The following is a 26,829-nucleotide window of genomic DNA, read 5'->3' as shown; positions in this document are numbered from 1 at the left end:
ATCACTAGCCACTTTAAACAATGCTACCTTATATAATGTTACTTACCCTACATTATTCATCTCATATGCATACGTATATACTGTACTCTATATCATCGACTGCATCCTTATGTAATACATGTATCACTAGCCACTTTAACTATGCCACTTTGTTTACTTTGTCTAAATACTCATCTCATATGTATATACTGTACTCGATACCATCTACTGTATGCTGCCCTGTACCATCACTCATTCATATATCCTTATGTACATATTCTTTATCCCCTTACACTGTGTATAAGACAGTAGTTTTGGAATTGTTAGTTAGATTACTTGTTGGTTATTACTGCATTGTCGGAACTAGAAGCACAAGCATTTCGCTACACTCGCATTAACATCTGCTAACCATGGGTATGTGACAAATACAATTTGATTTGATTTGAATACAAACCAGTTGAGCTATGGAAAACGATCACATTCGATAGCGACATTGAGAACATTTCCAGCTAGCGAGTTCTAGCCTACCTTTTCTCTCAGAGCCTCTGGTGAGGTCCACTTGATGGGCAGTTTGGCCGTGTCCTGATTGGATGAGGCCTCTTTGGTCAGGCCAAAGTCGCTGACCTTAGCGATGTTTTCGTCAGACACCAGAACGTTTCGCGCCGCCAGGTCTCTGTGGACAAAGTTATTGGCCTCCAGATACTCCATGGCCTCACACACGTCACTACGGAGGAGGAGGGGGAAGAGGAGGAGGAGGGGGAAGAGGGGGAGGAGGAGGAGGGGGAAGAGGGAGAGGAGGAGGAGGGGGAAGAGGAGGAGGAGGGGGAGGAGGAGGGACACAGGCAACATTTAGTTTAATTATTTCATGTACAGTTTACATTGGCAGTGAGGTCTCTGTTCAAGTTGTTGGCATCGAGATACTCCATCGCCTCACACGCAAGTCACAATGGGAGGGGGGGGGGGGTCGACATGTAAAGGGTCTGACAATGCTAACCAAAATTGACGATGTTACAATTCCAATTGGCTGCTCTAAGCCACTGTCAACAGACTTCTGATAATATGATTGAAGATGTACAGATCAATCATGATCATACTCACAGTGAGAACTTGAGTAGACAGTCCCCGAAGATTACGGTCCGGCCTCTGGAGCGCAGGTAGTCCACTAGACTGCCCTATAGAAAGACAAGTCTTCAGTGATATCTGGTTCTTTATTTATATATATAAATATATATTTATTTATGAACTCCCTTTAACTTAACTGAATCATAAAGAGCCTTCCTACCTTGGCCATGTACTCGCTGACAATAAACAGGCTTCCCGTCTCCTCAACGATGACACCTATCAACTGAACCAGGTTATTGTGTCTCAGCTGCCTGCAGAAGAGGACCAACACACATTAGCAAGAGCTCATCATTTTAGAAACACTGTTTAAATAGCTGCACAGTAAACCAACACCTTTTATTCAACCAAAACCTCACAGATCAAACAAACACTGATCTAAGAAAACAATAAGGATGTTAAACACTTGACTAGAGTTGTGGTCCTCTCTGAAACTGACCAGAGTTGTGGTCCTCTCTGAAACAGACCAGAGTTGTGGTCCTCTCTGAAACAGACCAGAGTTGTGGTCCTCTCTGATACTGATCAGAGTTGTGGTCCTCTCTGAAACTGACCAGAGTTATGGTCCTCTCTGAAACTGACCAGAGTTATGGTCCTCCCCCAAAGCTCTGTACCTGACCAGAGTTGTGGTCCTCTCTGAAACTGATCAGAGTTGTGGTCCTCCCCCAAAGCTCTGTACCTGACCAGAGTTGTGGTCCTCCCCCAAAGCTCTGTACCTGACCAGAGTTGTGGTCCTCCCCCAAAGCTCTGTACCTGACCAGAGTTGTGGTCCTCTCTGAAACTGATCAGAGTTGTGGTCCTCCCCCAAAGCTCTGTACCTGACCAGAGTTGTGGTCCTCTCTGAAACTGATCAGAGTTGTGGTCCTCTCTGAAACTGACCAGAGTTGTGGTCCTCTCTGAAACTGATCAGAGTTGTGGTTCACTGTGAAACTGACCAGAGTTGTGGTCCTCTCTGAAAGCTTGGAAACTTACGTCATAACCGAGGCCTCTGCGATGAAGGCCTGTGCCGTGGCGTCATGCTTGATACACTTCACAGCTACTTTGGTCCCTCTGTAGTCTCCCACCTTCACATCTGAAGAGAGAGAGAGAGACACAGACTCAGGATGGGTGTTTAACCCTTCCACATCCTGGAAATACCTGGGCTCAATAGTCATGGGTGGCCAATGAGCGGCACACTCTGTGTAAACGGTCTAAACACCCATCCTGCGTCTGCGTAAGTGAGAATGAGAGCATCCATTTAAGACCATTTTTCACACACACTCCAACAGAACATTGGGTCCAGTGAACTGACATCCCAGAACAGGGTGTGACGCAGAGGAGTGACCGAGCAACCCCCCCCGAGGGCCTAACGTCCCCATACAACCGCAGACATACATGGACAGGCACACACATACTTGCCTCCAAACTCTCCCTTGCCTATGGACTGCTGAATGTTTAGCTCCTTCCTGTTCAGAGCCCAGCCACTCCTAGAGAACTCATCCTGGGCTGCCACAGTCCCCTCCTCCAGCTTCGGTTTGATCAGTTTGGTGCAGAGACCATCTGCGTCTTTGGTATAGTGCTGAGGACAAGGAGAGGACAAAGAGAGAGAGAGAAGGCGTAGGTCAATAACATGACCCAGGAAGGGTTAAAGGTTGTGAATACTGGTGATGGTTGATGCGTTAGATTTTAACCAGGTTTGGGGTCAATTCAGGAAGAAAAGAGAGTTGATCCCAACCCTGGTAGGAACTTTAGGATTTATTCAGCAGGACCTCGCAGTAACCAACAGAGGGCAGCATTATTAAATACAGCAGACCATTGGTTTGGGTTTAAAGTTTTTTTTTCAAATATATACACGCATATATATACGCATGTCATCAACATGGACTGAGTTGTGGACCTAAAGCACATGTACAGTGAAGGAAGAGAGAGGGTGGTTTAGAAGGAAGGAAGGAAGGAAGAGAGAGAGGGTGGTTTAGAAGGAAGGAAGGAAGAGAGAGAGAGAGAGAGAGTGGTTTAGAAGGAAGGAAGGAAGAGAGAGAGAGAGTGGTTTAGAAGGAAGGAAGGAAGAGAGAGAGAGAGAGAGAGTGGTTTAGAAGGAAGGAAGGAAGAGAGAGAGAGAGTGGTTTAGAAGGAAGGAAGGAAGAGAGAGAGAGAGAGAGTGGTTTAGAAGGAAGGAAGGAAGAGAGAGAGAGAGAGTGGTTTAGAAGGAAGGAAGGAAGAGAGAGAGAGGGTGGTTTAGAAGGAAGGAAGAGAGAGAGAGAGAGGGTGGTTTAGAAGGAAGGAAAGAGAGAGAGAGAGGGTGGTTTAGAAGGAAGGAAGGAAGAGAGAGAGAGAGGGTGGTTTAGAAGGAAGGAAGGAAGAGAGAGAGAGAGGGTGGTTTAGAAGGAAGGAAGGAAGAGAGAGAGAGAGAGAGGGTGGTTTAGAAGGAAGGAAGGAAGAGAGAGAGAGAGGGTGGTTTAGAAGGAAGGAAGGAAGAGAGAGAGGGTGGTTTAGAAGGAAGGAAGGAAGGAAGGAAGAGAGAGAGGGTGGTTTAGAAGGAAGGAAGGAAGAGAGAGAGAGAGAGGGTGGTTTAGAAGGAAGGAAGGAAGAGAGAGAGAGAGGGTGGTTTAGAAGGAAGGAAGGAAGAGAGAGAGAGGGTGGTTTAGAAGGAAGGAAGGAAGAGAGAGAGAGAGGGTGGTTTAGAAGGAAGGAAGGGAGAGAGAGGGTGGTTTAGAAGGAAGGAAGGAAGGAAGAGAGAGAGAGAGAGGGTGGTTTAGAAGGAAGAGAGAGAGAGGGTGGTTTAGAAGGAAGGAAGGAAGAGAGAGAGAGAGGGTGGTTTAGAAGGAAGGAAGGAAGAGAGAGAGAGAGTGGTTTAGAAGGAAGGAAGGAAGAGAGAGAGAGGGTGGTTTAGAAGGAAGGAAGAGAGAGAGAGAGAGGGTGGTTTAGAAGGAAGGAAGGAAGAGAGAGAGAGAGTGGTTTAGAAGGAAGGAAGGAAGAGAGAGAGAGGGTGGTTTAGAAGGAAGGAAGGAGAGAGAGAGAGGGTGGTTTAGAAGGAAGGAAGGAAGAGAGAGAGAGGGTGGTTTAGAAGGAAGGAAGGAAGGAAGAGAGAGAGAGAGGGTGGTTTAGAAGGAAGGAAGGAAGGAAGAGAGAGAGAGAGGGTGGTTTAGAAGGAAGGAAGGAAGAGAGAGAGAGGGTGGTTTAGAAGGAAGGAAGAGAGAGAGAGAGAGGGTGGTTTAGAAGGAAGGAAGGAGAAGAGAGAGAGAGTGGTTTAGAAGGAAGGAAGGAAGAGAGAGAGAGGGTGGTTTAGAAGGAAGGAAGAGAGAGAGAGAGGGTGGTTTAGAAGGAAGGAAGGAAGAGAGAGAGAGAGGGTGGTTTAGAAGGAAGGAAGGAAGAGAGAGAGAGGGTGGTTTAGAAGGAAGGAAGGAAGAGAGAGAGAGAGGGTGGTTTAGAAGGAAGGAAGGAAGAGAGAGAGAGAGGGTGGTTTAGAAGGAAGGAAGGAAGAGAGAGAGAGAGGGTGGTTTAGAAGGAAGGAAGGAAGAGAGAGAGAGAGGGTGGTTTAGAAGGAAGGAAGGAAGAGAGAGAGAGAGGGTGGTTTAGAAGAGAAGGGTGGTTTAGAAGGAAGGAAGAGAGAGAGAGAGAGGGTGGTTTAGAAGGAAGGAAGGGAGAGAGAGAGGGTGGTTTAGAAGGAAGGAAGGAAGAGAGAGAGAGGGTGGTTTAGAAGGAAGGAAGGAAGAGAGAGAGAGGGTGGTTTAGAAGGAAGGAAGGAAGAGAGAGAGAGGGTGGTTTAGAAGGAAGGAAGAAGAGAGAGAGAGGGTGGTTTAGAAGGAAGGAAGAGAGAGAGAGAGAGGGTGGTTTAGGAAGGAAGGAGAGAGAGAGAGGGTGGTTTAGAAGGAAGGAGAGAGAGAGAGAGAGGATGGTTTAGAAGGAAGGAAGAGAGAGAGAGGGTGGTTTAGAAGGAAGGAAGGAGAGAGAGAGGGTGGTTTAGAAGGAAGGAAGAGAGAGAGAGAGGGTGGTTTAGAAGGAAGGAAGAGAGAGAGAGAGGGTGGTTTAGAAGGAAGGAAGGAAGAGGGTGGTTTAGAAGGAAGGAAGGAAGAGAGGGTGGTTTAGAAGGAAGGAAGGAAGAGAGAGAGAGAGGGTGGTTTAGAAGGAAGGAAGGAAGTTTAGAGAAGAGAGAGGGTGGTTTAGAAGGAAGGAAGAGAGAGAGAGAGAGGGTGGTTTAGAAGGAAGGAAGGGAGAGAGAGAGGGTGGTTTAGAAGGAAGGAAGGAAGAGAGAGAGAGAGGGTGGTTTAGAAGGAAGAGAGAGAGAGGGTGGTTTAGAAGGAAGGAAGGAAGAGAGAGAGAGGGTGGTTTAGAAGGAAGGAAGGAAGAGAGAGAGAGAGGGTGGTTTAGAAGGAAGGAAGAGAGAGAGAGAGAGGGTGGTTTAGAAGGAAGGAAGAGAGAGAGAGAGAGGGTGGTTTAGAAGGAAGGAAGAGAGAGAGAGAGGATGGTTTAGAAGGAAGGAAGAGAGAGAGAGGGTGGTTTAGAAGGAAGGAAGAGAGAGAGAGAGGGTGGTTTAGAAGGAAGGAAGAGAGAGAGAGAGGGTGGTTTAGAAGGAAGGAAGAGAGAGAGAGAGGGTGGTTTAGAAGGAAGGAAGAGAGAGAGAGAGGGTGGTTTAGAAGGAAGGAAGGAAGGAAGAAGAGAGAGAGAGAGAGGGTGGTTTAGAAGGAAGGAAGGAAGAGAGAGAGAGAGAGAGAGAGGATGGTTTAGAAGGAAGGAAGAGAGAGAGAGAGGGTGGTTTAGAAGGAAGGAAGAGAGAGAGAGAGGATGGTTTAGAAGGAAGGAAGGAAGAGAGAGAGAGAGGATGGTTTAGAAGGAAGGGAGAGAGAGAGAGGATGGTTTAGAAGGAAGGAAGGAAGGAAGGAAGGAAGGAAGGAAGGAAGGAAGGAAGGAAGGTGGTTTAGAAGGAAAGGAAGGAAGGAAGGAAGGAAGGAAGGAAGGAAGGAAGGAAGAGAGAGAGAGAGAGGATGGTTTAGAAGGAAGGAAGGAGAGAGAGGGTGGTTTAGAAGGAAGGAAGAGAGAGAGAGGATGGTTTAGAAGGAAGGAAGGAAGGAAGAGAGAGAGAGAGAGGATGGTTTAGGAAGGAAGGAAGGAAGGAAGGAAGGAAGAGAGAGAGAGAGAGAGGATGGTTTAGAAGGAAGGAAGGAAGGAAGAGAGAGGCTGGTTTAGAAGGAAGGAAGGAAGAGAGAGGGTGGTTTAGAAGGAAGGAAGGAAGAGAGAGGGTGGTTTAGAAGGAAGGGAGAGAGAGAGAGGATGGTTTAGAAGGAAGGAAGGAAGGAATGAAGGAAGGAAGGAAGGAAGGAAGGAAGGAAGGAAGGAAGGAAGAGGATGGTTTAGAAGGAAGGAAAGAGAGAGTTTGTTTTTGAAGGAAGGAAAGAGAGAGAGGATGTTTTAGAAGGAAGGAAGGAAGAGAGAGAGAGGGGTTTAGAAGAAGGAAGGAAGGAAGGAAGGAAGGAAGGAAGGAAGGAAGGAAGGAAGGAAGGGTGGAAGGAAGGAAGGAAGGAAGGAAGGAAGAAGAGAGAGAGAGGATGTTTTAGAAGGAAGGAAGGAAGGAAGGAAGGAAGGAAGGAAGGAAGGAAGGAAGGAAGGAAGGAAGGAAGGAAGGAAGGAAGGAAGGAAGGAAGGAAGAGAGAGAGAGGATGTTTTAGAAGGAAGGAAGAGAGAGAGAGGATGTTTTAGAAGGAAGGAAGAGAGAGAGAGGGGTTTAGAAGGAAGGAAGGAAGGAAGGAAGGAAGGAAGGAAGGAAGGAAGGAAGGAAGAGAGAGGATGTTTTTGAAGGAAGGAAGAGAGAGAGAGGGGTTTAGAAGGAAGGAAGGAAGGAAGGAAGGAAGGAAGGAAGGAAGAGAGAGGATGTTTTTGAAGGAAGGAAGGAAGGAAGGAAGGAAGGAAGGAAGGAAGGAAGGGAGGATGGTTTAGAAGGAAGGAAGAGAGAGAGAGGGTGGTTTAGAAGGAAGGAAGAGAGAGAGAGGGTGGTTTAGAAGGAAGGAAGGAAGAGAGAGAGAGGGTGGTTTAGAAGGAAGGAAGGAAGAGAGAGAGAGAGGGTGGTTTAGAAGGAAGGAAGAGAGAGAGAGAGAGGGTGGTTTAGAAGGAAGGAAGAGAGAGAGAGAGGATGGTTTAGAAGGAAGGAAGAGAGAGAGAGAGGGTGGTTTAGAAGGAAGGAAGAGAGAGAGAGAGGGTGGTTTAGAAGGAAGGAAGAGAGAGAGAGAGAGGGTGGTTTAGAAGGAAGGAAGGAGAGAGAGAGAGGGTGGTTTAGAAGGAAGGAAGAGAGAGAGAGAGAGGGTGGTTTAGAAGGAAGGAAGGAAGGAGAGAGAGAGAGAGAGGGTGGTTTAGAAGGAAGGAAGAAGAGAGAGAGAGAGAGGATGGTTTAGAAGGAAGGAAGAGAGAGAGAGGGTGGTTTAGAAGGAAGGAAGGAAGAGAGAGAGAGAGGATGGTTTAGAAGGAAGGAAGGAATAGAGAGAGAGAGGATGGTTTAGAAGGAAGGGAGAGAGAGAGAGGATGGTTTAGAAGGAAGGAAGAGAGAGAGAGAGAGGGTGGTTTAGAAGGAAGGAAGAGAGAGAGAGAGGGTGGTTTAGAAGGAAGGAAGGAAGAGAGAGAGAGAGGATGGTTTAGAAGGAAGGAAGGAGAGAGAGAGGGTGGTTTAGAAGGAAGAGAGAGAGAGAGGGTGGTTTAGAAGGAAGGAAGAGAGAGAGAGAGGGTGGTTTAGAAGGAAGGAAGGAAGAGAAGAGAGAGGATGGTTTAGAAGGAAGGAAGGAGAGAGAGAGAGAGGATGGTTTAGAAGGAAGGGAAGGAAGAGAGAGAGGATGGAGAAGAGAGAGGATGGTTTAGAAGGAAGGAAGAGAGAGAGAGGGTGGTTTAGAAGGAAGGAAGAGAAGAGAGAGAGGATGGTTTAGAAGGAAGGAAGGAGGAGAGAGGATGGTTTAGAAGGAAGGAAGAGAGAGAGAGGGTGGTTTAGAAGGAAGGAAGAGAGAGAGAGGGTGGTTTAGAAGGAAGGAAGAGAGAGAGAGGGTGGTTTAGAAGGAAGGAAGAGAGAGAGAGAGGGTGGTTTAGAAGGAAGGAAGGAAGGAAGGAAGAGAAGAGAGAGAGGGTGGTTTAGAAGGAAGGAAGGAAGAGAGAGGATGGTTTAGAAGAAGGAGGGTGGTTTAGAAGGAAGGAAGGAAGGAAGAGAGAGAGAGGGTGGTTTAGAAGGAAGGAAGAGAGAGAGAGAGGGTGGTTTAGAAGGAAGGAAGGAGAGAGAGAGAGGGTGGTTTAGAAGGAAGGAAGGAGAGAGAGAGAGAGGGTGGTTTAGAAGGAAGGAAGAGAGAGAGAGGGTGGTTTAGAAGGAAGGAAGAAGAGAGAGAGAGGGTGGTTTAGAAGGAAGGAAGGAAGAGAGAGAGAGGGTGGTTTAGAAGGAAGGAGAGAGAGAGAGAGAGGGTGGTTTAGAAGGAAGGAAGGAGAGAGAGAGAGGGTGGTTTAGAAGGAAGGGAGAGAGAGAGAGGATGGTTTAGAAGGAAGGAAGAGAGAGAGAGGGTGGTTTAGAAGGAAGGAAGAAGAGAGAGAGAGGGTGGTTTAGAAGGAAGGAAGGAAGAGAGAGAGAGGGTGGTTTAGAAGGAAGGAAGGAAGAGAGAGAGAGGGTGGTTTAGAAGGAAGGAAGAAGAGAGAGAGAGAGAGGGTGGTTTAGAAGGAAGGAAGGAAGAGAGAGAGAGAGAGAGGGTGGTTTAGAAGGAAGGAAGGAGAGAGAGAGAGAGAGAGAGAGGATGGTTTAGAAGGAAGGAAGGAGAGAGAGAGGGTGGTTTAGAGAAGGAAGGAAGAGAGAGAGAGAGGATGGTTTAGAAGGAAGGAAGGAAGAGAGAGAGAGGATGGTTTAGAAGGAAGGAAGAGAGAGAGAGAGAGGATGGTTTAGGAAGGAAGGAAGGAAGAGAGAGGAAGGTTTAGAAGGAAGGAAGGAAGGAAGGAAGGAAGGAAGGAAGGAAGGATGGGAAGGAAGGAAGGAAGGAAGGAAGGAAGAGAGAGAGAGAGGATGGTTTAGAAGGAAGGAAGGAAGAGAGAGGGTGGTTTAGAAGGAAGGGAGAGAGAGAGAGGATGGTTTAGAAGGAAGGAAGGAAGGAAGAGAGAGAGAGAGAGGATGGTTTAGAAGGAAGGAAGGAAGGAAGGAAGAGAGAGAGAGAGAGGATGGTTTAGAAGGAAGGAAGGAAGAAGAGAGAGGCTGGTTTAGAAGGAAGGAAGAGAGAGAGAGGGTGGTTTAGAAGGAAGGAAGGAAGAGAGAGGGTGGTTTAGAAGGAAGGGAGAGAGAGAGAGGATGGTTTAGAAGGAAGGAAGGAAGGAAGGAAGGAAGAGGATGGTTTAGAAGGAAGGAAGAGAGAGTTTGTTTTTGAAGGAAGGAAGAGAGAGAGAGGATGTTTTAGAAGGAAGGAAGAGAGAGAGAGGGGTTTAGAAGGAAGGAAGGAAGGAAGGAAGGAAGGAAGGAAGGAAGGAAGGAAGGAAGGAAGGAAGGAAGGAAGGAAGGAAGGAAGGAAGAGAGAGAGAGGATGTTTTAGAAGGAAGGAAGGAAGGAAGGAAGGAAGGAAGGAAGGAAGGAAGGAAGGAAGGAAGGAAGGAAGGAAGGAAGGAAGGAAGGAAGAGAGAGAGAGGATGTTTTAGAAGGAAGGAAGAGAGAGAGAGGATGTTTTAGAAGGAAGGAAGAGAGAGAGAGGGATGGTTTAGAAGGAAGGAAGGAAGAAGAAGGAAGGGTGGTTTAGAAGGAAGGAAGGAGAGAGAGGGATGGTTTTTGAAGGAAGGAAGGAGAGAGAGAGGGGTTTAGAAGGAAGGAAGGAAGGAAGGATGGTTTAGAAGGAAGGAAGAGAGAGGATGTTTTTGAAGGAAGGAAGGAAGGAAGGAAGGAAGGAAGGAAGGAAGGAAGAGAGGATGGTTTAGAAGGAAGGAGAGAGAGAGGGTGGTTTAGAAGGAAGGAAGAGAGAGAGAGGGTGGTTTAGAAGGAAGGAAGGAAGAGAGAGAGAGGGTGGTTTAGAAGGAAGGAAGGAAGAGAGAGAGAGAGGGTGGTTTAGAAGGAAGGAAGAGAGAGAGAGAGGGTGGTTTAGAAGGAAGGAAGAGAGAGAGAGAGGATGGTTTAGAAGGAAGGAAGAGAGAGAGAGGGTGGTTTAGAAGGAAGGGAGAGAGAGAGAGAGGGTGGTTTAGAAGGAAGGAAGAGAGAGAGAGAGGGTGGTTTAGAAGGAAGGAAGAGAGAGAGAGAGGGTGGTTTAGAAGGAAGGAAGAGAGAGAGAGAGAGGGTGGTTTAGAAGGAAGGAAGGAAGAGAGAGAGAGAGAGAGAGGGTGGTTTAGAAGGAAGGAAGGAAGAGAGAGAGAGAGAGAGGATGGTTTAGAAGGAAGGAAGAGAGAGAGAGAGGGTGGTTTAGAAGGAAGGAAGAGAGAGAGAGAGGATGGTTTAGAAGGAAGGAAGGAAGGAGAGAGAGAGAGGATGGTTTAGAAGGAAGGAGAGGAGAGAGGATGGTTTAGAAGGAAGGAAGGAAGGAAGGAAGGAAGGAAGGAAGGAAGGAAGGAAGGAAGGAAGGAAGGAAGGAAGGAAGGAAGGAAGGAAGGAAGGAAGGAAGAAGAGAGAGAGAGAGGATGGTTTAGAAGGAAGGAAGGAAGAGAGAGGGTGGTTTAGAAGGAAGGGAGAGAGAGAGAGGATGGTTTAGAAGGAAGGAAGGAAGGAAGAGAGAGAGAGAGAGGATGGTTTAGAAGGAAGGAAGAGAGGAAGGAAGGAAGGAGAGAGAGAGAGAGGATGGTTTAGAAGGAAGGAAGGAAGGAAGAGAGAGGCTGGTTTAGAAGGAAGGAAGGAGAGAGAGGGTGGTTTAGAAGGAAAGAGAGAGAGAGGATGGTTTAGAAGGAAGGAAGGAAGGAAGGAAGGAAGGAAGGAAGGAAGGAAGGAAGGAAGGAAGGAAGGAAGGAAGGAAGGAAGGAAGAGGATGGTTTAGAAGGAAGGAAGAGAGAGGATGTTTTTGAAGGAAGGAAGAGAGAGAGAGGATGTTTTAGAAGGAAGGAAGGAAGGAAGAGAGAGAGAGGATGTTTTTGAAGGAAGGAAGGAAGGAAGAGAGAGGATGTTTTAGAAGGAAGGAAGAGAGAGAGAGGGTGGTTTAGAAGGAAGGAAGAGAGAGAGAGAGGATGTTTTAGAAGGAAGGAAGAGAGAGAGAGGGGTTTAGAAGGAAGGAAGGAAGGAAGGAAGGAAGGAAGGAAGGAAGGAAGGAAGGAAGGAAGGAAGGAAGGAAGGAAGGAAGGAAGGAAGGAAGAGAGAGAGGATGTTTTAGAAGGAAGGAAGAGAGAGAGAGGATGTTTTAGAAGGAAGGAAGAGAGAGAGAGGATGGTTTAGAAGGAAGGAAGGAAGGAAGGAAGGAAGTTTAGAAGGAAGGAAGGAAGGAAGGAAGGTTTAGAAGGAAGGAAGAGAGAGGATGTTTTGAAGGAAGGAAGGAAGGAAGGAAGGAAGGAAGGAAGGAAGGAAGGAAGGAAGGAAGGAAGGAAGGAAGGAAGGAAGGAAGGAAGGAAGGAAGGAAGGGAGGATGGTTTAGAAGGAAGGAAGAGAGAGGATGTTTTTGAAGGAAGGAAGAGAGAGAGAGGGTGGTTTAGAAGGAAGGAAGGAAGAGAGAGAGAGGGTGGTTTAGAAGGAAGGAAGGAAGAGAGAGAGAGAGGGTGGTTTAGAAGGAAGGAAGGAAAGAGGAGGAGAGAGAGAGAGAGAGAGGGGTTTAGAAGGAAGGAAGAGAGAGAGAGGGATGGTTTAGAAGGAAGGAAGAGAGAGAGGATGTTTTAGAAGGAAGGAAGGAAGGAAGAGAGAGGGTGGTTTAGAAGGAAGGAAGAAGGAAGGAAGGAAGGAAGGAAGGTTTTAGAAGGAAGGAAGGAAGGAAGGAAGGAAGAAGGGAGAGAGGATGGTTTAGAAGGAAGGAAGAGAGAGAGAGGATGGTTTAGAAGGAAGAAGAGAGAGAGAGGATGGTTTAGAAGGAAGGAAGGAAGGAAGGAAGGAAGGAAGGAAGGAAGGAAGGAAGGAAGGAATGTTGTTTTAGAAGGAAGGAAGAGAGAGAGAGGATGTTTTAGAAGGAAGGAAGGGAGAGAGAGGATGGTTTAGAAGGAAGAGAGAGAGAGGATGTTTTAGAAGGAAGAGAGAGAGAGGATGTTTTAGAAGGAAGAGAGAGAGGATGTTTTAGAAGGAAGAGAGAGAGGATGGTTTAGAAGGAAGGAAGAGAGAGAGAGAGGATGGTTTAGAAGGAAGGAAGAGAGAGGATGGTTTAGAAGGAAGGAAGAGAGAGAGAGGATGGTTTAGAAGGAAGGAAGAGAGAGAGAGGGTGGTTTAGAAGAAGGAAGGAAGAAGGAAGCGAGGGGGGGAAGGAAGGAGAGAGGGGGGTTTAGGAAGGAAGGAAGAGAGAGAGGGGGTTTAGAAGGAAGGAAGGAAGGAAGGAAGGAAGGAAGGAAGAGAGAGAGAGGGTGGTTTAGAAGGAAGGAAGAGAGGGGGGGGTTTAGAAGGAAGGAAGAGCGAGGGGGTTTAGAAGGAAGGAAGGAAGGAAGGAAGGGAGAGAGAGGGGGTTTAGAAGGAAGGAAGGAAGGAAGGGTGGTTTAGAAGGGGGTTTAGAAGGAAGGAAGGAGAGAGAGAGGGGGTTTAGAAGGAAGGAAGAGAGAGAGGGGGTTTAGAAGGAAGGAAGAGAGAGGGGGTTTAGAAGGAAGGAAGAGCGAGGGGGGTTTAGAAGGAAGAGGCTGGTTTTGAAAGTGAAAGCCAGATCAGTTGTCTTCAGGGGAAATGATCTAGAACCTACCGCTAACAAACCGTTTCAGAGGCCAGAACACCTCACTAACAGCGAAACCATGTCTGTATAGTCAACAACGGTGCTCAGTGCTCACACACTCTGCTTGCAAAATAATAGACAGCTTTTTTGACCAAGTGGAAAGCTCATTGGTACCAGCTTGCTTTAGGAGCCGGCCCCAATTCCTTCCCTTGGCCCTTTGATGTTTACAGACCTGTAAGGTGGACGCAATATGGTGGAATCTCCACAACTACACTGTTTAAACCCATCTAGAATATTCAGATCTACTACAGTCAAAATGGTAAAGGGCCAAGGGGTCAGGGAGCGATTGGGTGGCTTACACACACACACACACACACACACACACACACACACACACACACACACACACACACACACACACACACACACCCTTTACCTAGTCACAAACACCTTACCTAGTCACACACACACACACATATGTCTTCCCCTGTACCTCCACCAGCTGCATGAGGTTCTCGAAGAACTCGTCCTCGTCGATGCTGAGCTGACCCTCCTTGTAGACGATACGGTAGTGCTCCACCTTGCCGTCACAGCTGACACACAGAGTGTAGTCTCCGGGGTAGTTGGTGCTCTCTCTGACCAGGAACAGGCCAGTCTCTGGGGGGATCAGGAGACTCTCTGCCTGCTCCCTGGTGATCTTACCATGGAACCATCTGGAAATGGGGGGGGGTCAACATTGTTGTCAACAGTTGTCACAAAGTGCTTTTCTTTTTACAACAAAGAGTCACACTCACTCACACACACACACACACACACACACACACACACACACACACACACACACACACACACACACACACACACACACACACACACACACACACACACACACACACACACAACACACACTTCTCAGAACTGAAGTATGTGGCTAAATGTGGGAGATTGAAAGGAACCAACAGGAAACATGACAGCCAGCCAGCCAGCCAGCCAGCCAGCCAGCCAGCCAGCCAGCCAGCCAGCCAGCCAGCCCAAAGCGTGTGCTGACAGCCAGCCAGAAACAGACAGTGCCCTGTAATTGTAGTGCACTGTCTGTTTCCAGCACCGCTTTGTGCTGGCTGGCTGGCTGGCTGGCTGGCTGGCTGGCTGGCTGGCTGTCATGTTTCCTGTTGGTTCCTTTGGCCCTGCACGGCCCAACTGGGGTTAAGATTCACATAACACACTGCCACGACAAACAGCCTATCTGCACTGTTCAATCACACAAAAACATACCGATACACAGAAACACACCGATACACAGAAACACACCGATACACAGAAACACACCGATACACAGAAACACACCGAAACATACTGATACACAGAAACATACTGATACACAGAAACACACAGAAACACAGAAACACAGAAACACACTGATACACAGAAACACACCGATACACAGAAACATACCGAAACACAAACACACCGATACACAGAAACACACCGATACACAGAAACACACCGATACACAGAAACACACCGATACACAGAATACACAGAAACATACCGATACACAGAAACACCGATACACAGAAACATACCGATACACAGAAACATACTGATACACAGAAACATACCGATACACAGAAACATACCGATACACAGAAACATACAGAAACATACCGATACACAGAAACACACAGAAACATACTGATACACAGAAACACACAGAAACATACTGATACACAGAAACACACAGAAACATACCGATACACAGAAACACACAGAAACATACTGATACACAGAAACACACAGAAACATACTGATACACAGAAAACACACAGAAACATACTGATACACAGAAACATACTGATACACAGAAACATACTGATACACAGAAACATACCGATACACAGAAACATACTGATACACAGATACACACTGATACACACAGAAACATACTGATACACAGAAACACACTGATACACAGAAACACACAGAAACATACTGATACACAGAAACATACCGATATACAGAAACACACTGATACACAGAAACACACTGATACACAGAAACACAGAAACACACTGATACACAGAAACATACTGATACACAGAAACATACCGATACACAGAAACATACCGATACACAGAAACATACCGATATACAGAAACACACTGATACACAGAAACACACTGATACACAGAAACACAGAAACACACTGATACACAGAAACATACCGATACACAGAAACATACCGATACACAGAAACATACCGAAACACAGAAACACACCGATACACAGAAACACACAGAAACACACCGATACACAGAAACATACCGATACACAGAAACATACCGATACACAGAAACACACTGATACACAGAAACACACTGATACACAGAAACACACCGATACACAGAAAAACATACACAGAAACACACAGAAACACAGATACACAGAAACATACCGATACACACCGATACACAGAAACATACCGATACACAGAAACACACACAGAAACACACCGATACACAGAAACATACCGATACACAGAAACATACCGATACACAGAAACATACTGATACACAGAAACATACTGATACACAGAAACATACTGATACACAGAAACACACAGAAACATACTGATACACAGAAACACACAGAAACATACTGATACACAGAAACACACAGAAACATACAGATACACAGAAACACACAGAAACATACTGATACACAGAAACATACTGATACACAGAAACATACTGATACACAGAAACATACCGATACACAGAAACATACCGATACACAGAAAACACAGAAACATACCGATACACAGAAACATACCGAAACACAGAAACATACTGATACACAGAAACACACAGAAACATACTGATACACAGAAACACACAGAAACATACTGATACACAGAAACACACAGAAACATACAGATACACAGAAACACACAGAAACATACTGATACACAGAAACATACTGATACACAGAAACATACTGATACACAGAAACACACAGAAACATACTGATACACAGAAACACACAGAAACATACTGATACACAGAAACATACTGATACACAGAAACATACCGATACACAGAAACACAGAAACACACCGATACACAGAAACATACACAGAAACACACCGATACACAGAAACACACCGAAACACACCGATACACAGAAACATACCGAAACACACCGATACACAGAAACATACCGATAAACAGAAACATACCGATACACAGAAACATACTGAAACACACCGATACACAGAAACATACCGATACACAGAAACATACTGAAACACACCGAAACACAGAAACACACCGATACACAGAAACATACCGATACACAGAAACACACTGATACACACAGAAACATACTGATACACAGAAACATACTGATATACAGAAACACACAGAAACACAAACACACAGAAACACACTGATACACAGAAACACAGAAACACACTGATACACAGAAACATTCTGATACACATAAACACACAGAAACACTGATACACAGAAACATACAGAAACACACTGATACACAGAAACATACTGATACACTGAAACGTACTGATACACAGAAACATACTGATACACACATACACAGAAACACACAGAAACATACACAGAAACACTGATACACAGAAACATACAGAAACACACTGATACACAGAAACACACTGATACACAGAAACATACTGATACACAGAAACACACAGAAACATACTGATACACACTGATACACAGAAACACACAGAAACACACTGATACACAGAAACATACTGATACACAGAAACACACAGAAACATACTGATACACAGAAACATACTGATACACAGAAACATACAGAAACATACTGATACACAGAAACATACTGATACAGAAACATACTGATACACAGAAACATACAGAAACATACTGATACACAGAAACACACTGAAACATACTAATACACAGAAACATACTGATACACAGAAACACACAGAAACATACTGATACACAGAAACACACTGATACACAGAAACATACTGATACACAGAAACACACAGAAACATACTGATACACAGAAACATACTGATACACAGAAACATACTGATACACAGAAACATACAGAAACATACTGATACACAGAAACACACAGAAACATACTGATACACAGAAACACACAGAAACATACTGATACACAGAAACATACAGAAACATACTGATACACAGAAACATACTGATACACAGAAACACACAGAAAAACACACAGAAACATACTGATACACAGAAACATACTGATACACAGAAACATACTGATACACAGAAACATACCGATACACAGAAATACACAGAAACATTCTGATACACAGAAACATTCTGATACACAGAAACATACTGATACACAGAAACATTCTGATACACAGAAACATTCTGATACACAGAAACATTCTGATACACAGAAACACACTGATACACAGAAACACACAGAAACACACTGATACACAGAAACACACAGAAACATACTGATACACAGAAACATACTGATACACAGAAACATACTGATACACAGAAACATACAGAAACATACACAGCAACATACTGATACACACTGATACACAGAAACACACAGAAACATACTGATACACAGAAACATTCTGATACACATAAACACACAGAAACACTGATACACAGAAACATACAGAAAAACACTGATACACAGAAACATTCTGATACACATAAACACACAGAAACACTGATACACAGAAACATACAGAAACACACTGATACACAGAATCATAAAACACGGGACGAGATGTTAAAAACTGTCCATTGTGCCAATAGATGGAATGCACTCGCATGAGATTTGCCGTGATGTTGACAGAGTGGCATGGGAGGTTTATTTCTTAGACTGGGGTAAGATGTCAATTTTTGGGACACATCCTCAGTAGTGTGCCTTCGAATCAGTGGGTGTTTCGGCCTTTAATCACTAAACACCCTCATCAAAGGTGGCCAGCTAAAGGGTGATCAAGCCTTAGCTTGTGTCCCATGCCCAATTAAGATGTCCCACAGGACTGTGCAAGGCAGGGGCGTCCTCTTCTCTGAGCCAGCCATACAGCTGACCGCATACCTCATATGCCCTCCTCAAGTTGGAGGGATCTGAATTGAGTTCTCAGGTGGGGGTGAGGGGTCATGAAGTTATAGCCCAGCAAGGGTCCTTCCATTTGATCCAGATCCACTGGCTACCTCTTTCAGCTGCTTGAGAAACTGCTCTGACGGTCTGCCACAGAGCCTGTCCATGGATTCCAAGTTCTTTCAGCAACCTGATGATGGAAGAAGCCACGAATCCTCTGCATCCCACTTCAACTGGCCAGACTTTTGCATTCCAGCCACGCTGAGTTGCGTCTGCTGCCAACTCTGTGTAACGCAGTTTCTTACGTTCGTAGGCCTCTTCAACAGAGTTTTCCCACGGGACTGTGAGCTCTATGATGTACACAGCCTTTCGTGAAGGGGACCAGAGTACCATGTCTGGCCTAAGGTTGGTAGAAGCAATCTCAGGTGGAAAAATGAGTTGCTGGCCAATATCGACAAGCATCTTCCAGTCCCGGGCCATAGCTAGGTGTCCAGTTTCTGGCTTTGTAGGAGGATACTTGGGCCTTTTCTGTCCCTCCCGGATGAATGTTGTTGTTTTGACGGGATTGCTTGTTTTTGGAGGTAATGAATTGGTTGCACTCCTCTTGGTCTCAAGTGCTGCAGCCAGGCTCTTGAGGACCTGATTGTGCCTCCAGGTGTAGCGGCCTTGTGAGAGGCTGGTCTTGCAACCTGTCATTATATGCCTGAGAGTCGCTGGAGCTGGGCAGAGGGGGCAGGTCGAGTCCTCGCCCATACCATTGATGTAGATTTTTTGGTGATGGAAGCACATCATAAACAGCTCTTATGATGAAGCTGATGTTGCTTGCCTCCATTTGCCAAAGCTCACTCCAGTTGATCTTTCTCCTCTCCAGGCCTTCCCACCGCGTCCATTGCCCTTGTTTAGCAAGAGAGACAGCCTTTGCACTTCTTGCAGTCTCCTCCCGTCTTCGCACCTCCTCGACCACCAGCTTCCTGCGTTCAGATGTTGTTGCCTTATGGAACGTTGGTTTGCTTGCTGCCAGGCCAAAGCCTCCTCTTCCATGCTGGATATTCCCCACAATGTCTTGGTGTCTCAGGGCTGATGTTGCTTGCTGCACAGCATTGGATGATGTCCATTTCCGTCCAGTTTGTAGGGGAGGTGCAGCCTTGCTAATGGTCTGGTCTTTGGAGTCCTTCAATGTCATCTGAAGTCTTACTTTAGAGCACTTGTACTCCTCCGTTAGACTTGTAAGAGGTAGTTCAAGGACCCCTTTGCCATAGAGGCCGATGTTACTCAGGCATCGTGGGACACCCAGCCATTTCTTCACGTATGAGGTAATGGTTCGCTCCATCTTCTCCACTGTTGTTATTGGGACCTCATAGACGGTGAGTGGCCACATTACCCGGGGAGAAGTCCAAACTGTAGGCACCAGAGCTTGAGCCTCCCAGGCAGTAGGGTCTTGTTGATGTTCTCAAGACCGTCGGCGATGTCCTGCCTTACTTGCTGCACTTGATCTTTATCCCGGAGGCTTTCGTTGTACCATCTACCCAGGCTCTTGATGGGTTGCTCAGACACCGTTGGTATCGGGTCATCTCCAATGCAGAACCTCACATCTTTAAGCTGTCCCTTGACTATGGAGATGCTTCGAGATTTGCTTGGCTTGATTTTCATCCGTGCCCACTTGATGTTATCCTGCAGTTTTGCAAGTAGCCGCCTGGTGCATGCTGCAGTGGTGGTCAGTGTAGTCATGTCATCCATGTATGCTCGGATAGGTGGGAGACGGAGCCCTTCCTTAGTTCTCTCACCACCGACCACCCATCTCGATGCCCTGATGATGACTTCCATGGCCATAGTGAAGGCCAGAGGAGAAATTGTACAGCCTGCCATTATGCCTACTTCCAAGCGCTGCCATGTTGTTGTGAAGTCAGGTGTTGTGAAACACAATTGCAGGTCTTGGAAATAGGCCTTTACCAGTGTAGTGATGGGTTCTGGTACGTGGAAAATGTTGAAGGATTCCCAGAGGAGTTCATGGGGAACTGAGCCAAAGGCATTGGCCAAGTCGAGGAAGATGACATAGAGGTCTCTCTTGTCCTTCTTAGCTGTTTGGATCTGGTGCCAAATCATACTAGTATGTTCCAGGCAACCAGAGAAACCAGGAATGCCTGCTTTCTGTACAGATGTATCAATGTACTTGTTCCTTTCCAGATAAGTGGACAGCCTCTGTGCTATTATACTGAAAAAGATCTTCCCTTCGACGTTGAGAAGGGAGATTGGTCGGAATTGACTGATGTCTGTCGCATCCTTCTCTTTCGGGATTAGCACACCACCAGCCCTTCGCCATGCCTTTGGTATTATTTCCTTCTGCCACACTATACTCATGAGCCTCCAAAGAAAGCGTAGAACATCCGGGGCGTTCTTGTAGAGCTTGTATGGTACTCCATTAGGCCCAGGAGCCGAGGCCGCTCTTGCTCTTTGGACAACGTTCTCTACTTCCCTCCATTTTGGAAGGTCAGTGTCCAGATTGAATTCTGGTGGTTGAATAGGTGGGATGTCATGTGGGATGATTATCTGCTCATGCCTTTTCATGTCCTGGTGGACCTTTTCCAGATGTTCTTCCAGTTCAGGCTTTGTAGTTTTTAGGATTCCGCACTTTTCCTTTGCGAAGAGATCTTTGACAAACTTAAAGGGGTTTTTATAGAACCGTGTTCTTGAGTGTTCCTTCTTCCTACGAAGTTTCCTTAAGTTTTCCGCTCTTCGCAAGGTTGCCAGCCGACATTTAATGTCTGCTTGGAGTAGCATGAGACCTTCTCTCTCTGCATCAGAGGCCTTCTTCCACTGCTTCCTCAGCTGCCTTCTCTCTCTGACAAGTATCTCGATCTCCTGCTGTCTCCTAGATTTGGCTGGCGCGGGAGGTGTCTTGCCACTTCTCCTTTCGTTTACGCCAAAGCGCTCTTCTCCGTAGTGGTAGATAATGTCTCCCATCCTTTCAAGCTTTTTCTCTGCTTTTCCTACCTGTTGTTCCAAGATTTTTGTCAGGTCGTTGTTGATTGTTTCCCACTCTCTCTTTTCAACGGCTTTGGGCCACTTCACACTCGGTCTGTGCCCTTTGATCTTTTCCTCTTTTAGAGGTCTCTGTGGTTGGGTGAGTTCATCCACCGGCATTTCTGTGCTTGTATTATCCTCCTCAGTTACAGGTGTGCTGATGCTCTGCAAACTTTGGTTTGCGTCCCGTCGCTGTGCTTCATTCGACTGATTTGACTGGCTGCTTCGTAATAAGTACTGGTCAATGCGAGGGCCCTGTCTCTGCTTCTCTAACAAGCACCTTTTCCTCCCTTGATGGATCCTTAACCCCCTTGCCGATGTTACTCTCTCCCAACCACAGCTGCACACCTGAAGTGTGTGTCCTGCTGCTGTTATGGTTGTCTCATGTGCTGTGTTCCTACTCGTAGTCGTTTCCGTTCCTGGGTCCGTAACCGTGTGATCAGTCGTTGAGCCATCTTGCGCCCCAGCTCTCGCAGGCTCTAGGGGTATGTTCCTTTGTTGACTTTCAGTAGCACTTAGTGGGTGTCTCCAACATACTGAAACAGCGTCGGAGACTGCCAACATGGGTAGCTAACCCATGACAGCCCCAGTGGGGTCTATTCCCTCCGGTCAGCTGTCTCTCCAAGCTGTCACACAGACTTTCCTATGTTGAAACACTGATACACAGAAACATACAGAAACATACTGATACACACTGATACACAGAAACACACAGAAACATACTGATACACAGAAACATTCTGATACACATAAACACACAGAAACACTGATACACAGAAACATACAGAAACACACTGATACACAGAAACACACTGATACACAGAAACATACTGATACACAGAAACATACTGATACACAGAAACATACCGATACACAGAAACATACCGATACACAGAAACATACCGATACACAGAAACACACTGATACACAGAAACACACAGAAACATACTGTACACAGAAACATTCTGATACACAGAAACACACTGATACACAGAAACATACTGATACACAGAAACATACTGATACAGAAACACTGAAACAGAAACACTGATACAGAAACATACAGAAAAACATACACACTGATACACACAGAAAAACATACTGATACACAGAAACACACTGATACACAGAAACGATACACAGAAACGTACTGATACACAGAAACATACAGAAACATACTGATACACACTGATACACAGAAACACACAGAAACATACTGATACACACTGATACACAGAAACATACCGATACACAGAAACACACTGATACACTGATACACAGAAACCGATACCGATACACAGAAACATACCTGATACACAGAAACATACCAGAAACATACAGAAACACACTGATACACAGAAACACAGAAACATTCTGATACACAGAAACAGAAACACTCTGATACACAGAAACACAGAAACACACTGATACAGAAACAGAAACACACTGATACACAGAAACACAGAAACACACTGATACACAGAAACATACTGATACACAGAAACATACTGATACACAGAAACACAGAAACATACTGATACACAGAAACACTGATACACTGAAACACAGAAACACTGATACACAGAAACATACTGATACACAGAAACACAGAAACACACTGATACACAGAAACATACTGATACACAGAAACATACTGATACACAGAAACATGATACACAGAAACACTGATACACAAACACACAGAAACAAATACACAGAAACATACTGAAACATACACAGAAACATACTGACAGAAACATACAGAAACATACTGATACACAGAAACACTGATACACAGAAACATACAGAAACATACTGATACACAGAAACATACTGATACACAGAAACATACAGAAACATACTGATACACAGAAACACTGATACACATAAACACACAGAAACACTGATACACAGAAACATACAGATACACAGAAAACAGAAACACTGATACACAGAAACACACTGATACACAGAAACATACTGATACACAGAAACATACTGATACACAGAAACACAGAAACTGATACACAGAAACACAGAAACATGATACACAGAAAACAGAAACACTGATACACAGAAACACACTGATACACAGACTGAACACAGAAACATACTGATACACAGAAACATACAGAAACATACTGATACACAGAAACATACAGAAACATACTGATACACAGAAACATACTGATACACAGAAACGTACTGATACACAGAAACATACAGAAACATACTGATACACACTGATACACAGAAACGTACAGAAACACACTGATACACAGAAACATACTGATACACAGAAACATACTGATACACAGAAACATACTGATACACAGAAACACACTGATACACAGAAACACACAGAAACATACCGATACACAGAAACCGTTCAACCCTGAGTATCAGTCACTGAGCGGTGAACAACAACTGAAAGTCGTAAATGTTTCATAGTTTGACTTCACTTTACATTGAATGTGTTTATTGTTTAATTGATGAGAACCCTTACAAAAACACATTCCTATGTATATATTGACGAGTCCTGCGAGTCCTGCAGCGACACCTCGCCACTGAGTCCTGCAGCGACACCTCGCCACTGAGTCCTGCAGCGACACCTCGCCACTGAGTCCTGCAGCGACACCTCGCCACTGGCGAGTCCTGCAGCGACACCTCGCCACTGGCGAGTCCTGCAGCGACACCTCGCCACTGGCGAGTCCTGCAGCGACACCTCGCCACTGGCGAGTCCTGCAGCGACACCTCGCCACTGGCGAGTCCTGCAGCGACACCTCGCCACTGGCGAGTCCTGCAGCGACACCTCGCCACTGGCGAGTCCTGCAGCGACACCTCGCCACTGGCGAGTCCTGCAGCGACACCTCGCCACTGGCGAGTCCTGCAGCGACACCTCGCCACTGGCGAGTCCTGCAGCGACACCTCGCCACTGAGTCCTGCAGCGACACCTCGCCACACTGCAGCGGCCACTGAGTCCTGCAGCGACACCTCGCCACTGGTCCTGAGTCCTGCAGCGACACCTCGCCACTGAGTCCCACACCTCGCCACTGAGTCCTGCAGCGACACCTCGCCACTGAGTCCTGCAGCGACACCTCGCCACTGAGTCCTGCAGCGACACCTCGCCACTGAGTCCTGCAGCGACACCTCGCCACTGAGTCCTGCAGCGACACCTCGCCACTGAGTCCTGCAGCGACACCTCGCCACTGAGTCCTGCAGCGACACCTCGCCACTGGCGAGTGTATCCATGGTAAGTAATTTCAGTACAACATGGAGTGACTCAGACTGGTTTAACCAGGCTATGGAGACTGTACTTCCCCTGACTCAGACTGGTTTAACCAGGCTATGGAGACTGTACTTCCCCTGACTCAGACTGGTTTAACCAGGCTATTGAGAGTGTACTGTACTTCCTCTGACTCAGACTGGTTTAACCAGGCTATTGAGAGTGTACTGTACTTCCTCTTACTCAGACTGGTTTAACCAGGCTATTGAGAGTGTACTGTACTTCCTCTTACTCAGACTGGTTTAACCAGGCTATGGAGACTGTACTTACGGCATTAGACTCAGCTTGCCCCCTTGCTTCACCCCTTCCCTCTTCTGGACGTAGTTAGCTGGGATGGTGCCTTCTCGACCTGCTGTGTTCTTGGCTTTGTACCAGTTGGGGTCCTGAGACAAAACATGTCACCGTTACTTTGATTAGAAGATCAGGGTTGACTGAGTAAATAACGTAGTGAGATGGACAACATGACTGAAACCCTCCGGGGGACTTGGTCCTACATGATGTGTTCTGTCACCTGGGGCTGCTTGGCAAATACCCAGAAAACACAAAAGGACAGTGATTTACAGTCCACCTCCTCAGACACATCATAGATGTCACCCCTTTCCTAGAGGATGCTGGCTGCTTCCATCTGATTGGATGGCTTATAACATTTTGGATTGGTCAACAATTGTTAGATCACAATAGTGATCTGAATACATTTCAGAATTTGTTAACTGACTTGACTAGTTAAATAAAAAACAATAAAATATAGATTGTTAAATATTATTTAGTACTACGCCTCCTTTAAAAAAAAAAGTAAAAACTGTCTAAACAATTTTTTTATTCTTTAGAATTTCAAGAAACACGACAAAAATGTTAAAGATTAAGCCTACGTTTCTCCTTAAAACCATTTGGGTCTGTTTTTCTAGTCTCTCTTGCCAGAGATAATGGCAGCTGTGGTGAAAGACAACCTGCTTCCTAAACACAGAGAGTTTAGGTACTTTACCTTAGTGACAACGATGATGGTCAAGACATCTCCTTTGTTGAAGGGCAAGTCCTGCTCTGTGGTGCCCTTGAAGTTGTACTTGGCCATACACTCTGTGCCCCGTGGCCATGATGGGGTCTGAGGGACAGGAGGAGTGAGGAAAAGGTTATCACAAAAAAGCAAAAGTGGAATTGATTTATTTTTTATTCTGGATTGAAAGTGAAGTGACCTCAACACTGCCAGAAACCAGTTCAATGACAATAGGTGGTGTAGAGCAAGGGGTTCTGAAACGTCTTCTCGGAGACCACCAGACGTTTCATGTACCTCAACAGCACACCCGATTCAACTACTCCGGGGGCCAGCACACCCGATTCAACTACTCCGGGGGCCAGCACACCCGATTCAACTACTCCGGGGGCCAGCACACCCGATTCAACTACTCCGGGGGCCAGCACACCCGATTCAACTACTCCGGGGGCCAGCACACCCGATTCAACTACTCCGGGGGCCAGCACACCCAATTCAACTACTCCGGGGGCCAGCACACCTGATTCAACTACTCCGGGGGCCAGGCCATTCAACTACTCCGGGGGCCAGCACACCCGATTCAACTACTCCGGGGGCCAGCACACCCGATTCAACTACTCCGGGGGCCAGCACACCCGATTCAACTATTCCGGGGGCCAGCACACCCGATTCAACTACTCCGGGGGCCAGCACACCTGATTCAACTTGTCGACTGATCATCAAGCTCCCTGAATAGGTGAATCAGGTGAGCTGGTTCAGGGCTACAACTAAAAATCAAATGACATGTTGTATATAGTGTAGTGTTTTCTCTATTCAACATGAAGCCACCTTCGTCTGTGATCTCCGGGTCTCACCTGGGATTCAGACATGCTGAACAAGGCAGTGGGGTCTCCTGACGCAGGCCTCACACACCAGACGTTACCATAGCACACACACACACACACACACACACACACACACACACACACACACACACACACACACACACACACCTGTGGAGAGACAAGAAGCGACCGTTACGTACAATACAGTGAACAACCACCACCTAAACTCAACATTCAAAATGGGGCAGTCAGTAGACACATCTGAAAGTAAAACAGGTGAACAGGGAGGAGTATAAATAACAGCCGGCTGTAGAAAGCAGAAGTAAGTAGGGCTTTTGATAATTCTTCTTTTTTTTCATCTCACTTTCGCAACCGTGGGTTACCAAGTTTCCATTACGATTCAACGGTGTCACCGTGTGGTGATGGGGGGGGCTAATCTTTGGTTCAAATCAATAATAACCATACTCCCGAGTTATCAGCAACATTTTTGTTCGGCCCAGCCCAATACGGTAGACAGAACTGCAGATTAATGCTGCGTATGTAGAAGACCATTTATGGACATTCCTGGAATCTGCATTTAGATGTGATGCGGCCTCCGCAGAAGTCAAGGCATCGCTACTTCTTCTTGCGCTCTGCAGAGCTGTTGTGAAGGAAGTTGTCAAAAGTAGTGAGTTTATACAGGACGTACCCCCCCCCCCCCCGCACATTGTTACAGAATTTGGGAGGCACACGGCAATGCGATACGGAGCTCGATTTGACCTCTGCAAAGCCTCTAGA

General features: G+C 46.1%; 1 protein-coding gene across 1 annotated transcript in view; it reads right to left on the bottom strand.

The window, feature by feature from the left end:
- LOC124032086 (tyrosine-protein kinase CSK-like) overlaps nucleotides 1–26,220 on the bottom strand; it is a 33,899-nt gene extending 7,679 nt beyond the window's left edge. Inside the window, exons 1-9 of the mRNA XM_046344168.1 lie at nucleotides 26,083–26,220; nucleotides 25,223–25,339; nucleotides 24,511–24,623; nucleotides 13,303–13,522; nucleotides 2,494–2,653; nucleotides 2,068–2,167; nucleotides 1,262–1,352; nucleotides 1,078–1,151; nucleotides 508–703 (exon numbers count right to left, since the gene is read on the bottom strand). Coding sequence (XP_046200124.1) covers nucleotides 508–703; nucleotides 1,078–1,151; nucleotides 1,262–1,352; nucleotides 2,068–2,167; nucleotides 2,494–2,653; nucleotides 13,303–13,522; nucleotides 24,511–24,623; nucleotides 25,223–25,339; nucleotides 26,083–26,097 — 1,086 coding nt within the window. The 5' untranslated portion in view covers nucleotides 26,098–26,220. The remainder of the gene's footprint in view (nucleotides 1–507; nucleotides 704–1,077; nucleotides 1,152–1,261; nucleotides 1,353–2,067; nucleotides 2,168–2,493; nucleotides 2,654–13,302; nucleotides 13,523–24,510; nucleotides 24,624–25,222; nucleotides 25,340–26,082) is intronic.
- Nucleotides 26,221–26,829: the final 609 nt, after the last annotated feature.

Source organism: Oncorhynchus gorbuscha, linkage group LG01, assembly GCF_021184085.1.
Source record: "Oncorhynchus gorbuscha isolate QuinsamMale2020 ecotype Even-year linkage group LG01, OgorEven_v1.0, whole genome shotgun sequence".
In the NCBI taxonomy this organism is placed as follows: Eukaryota; Metazoa; Chordata; class Actinopteri; order Salmoniformes; family Salmonidae; genus Oncorhynchus; species Oncorhynchus gorbuscha.
This window is presented reverse-complemented; position numbering and strand designations above follow the sequence as displayed.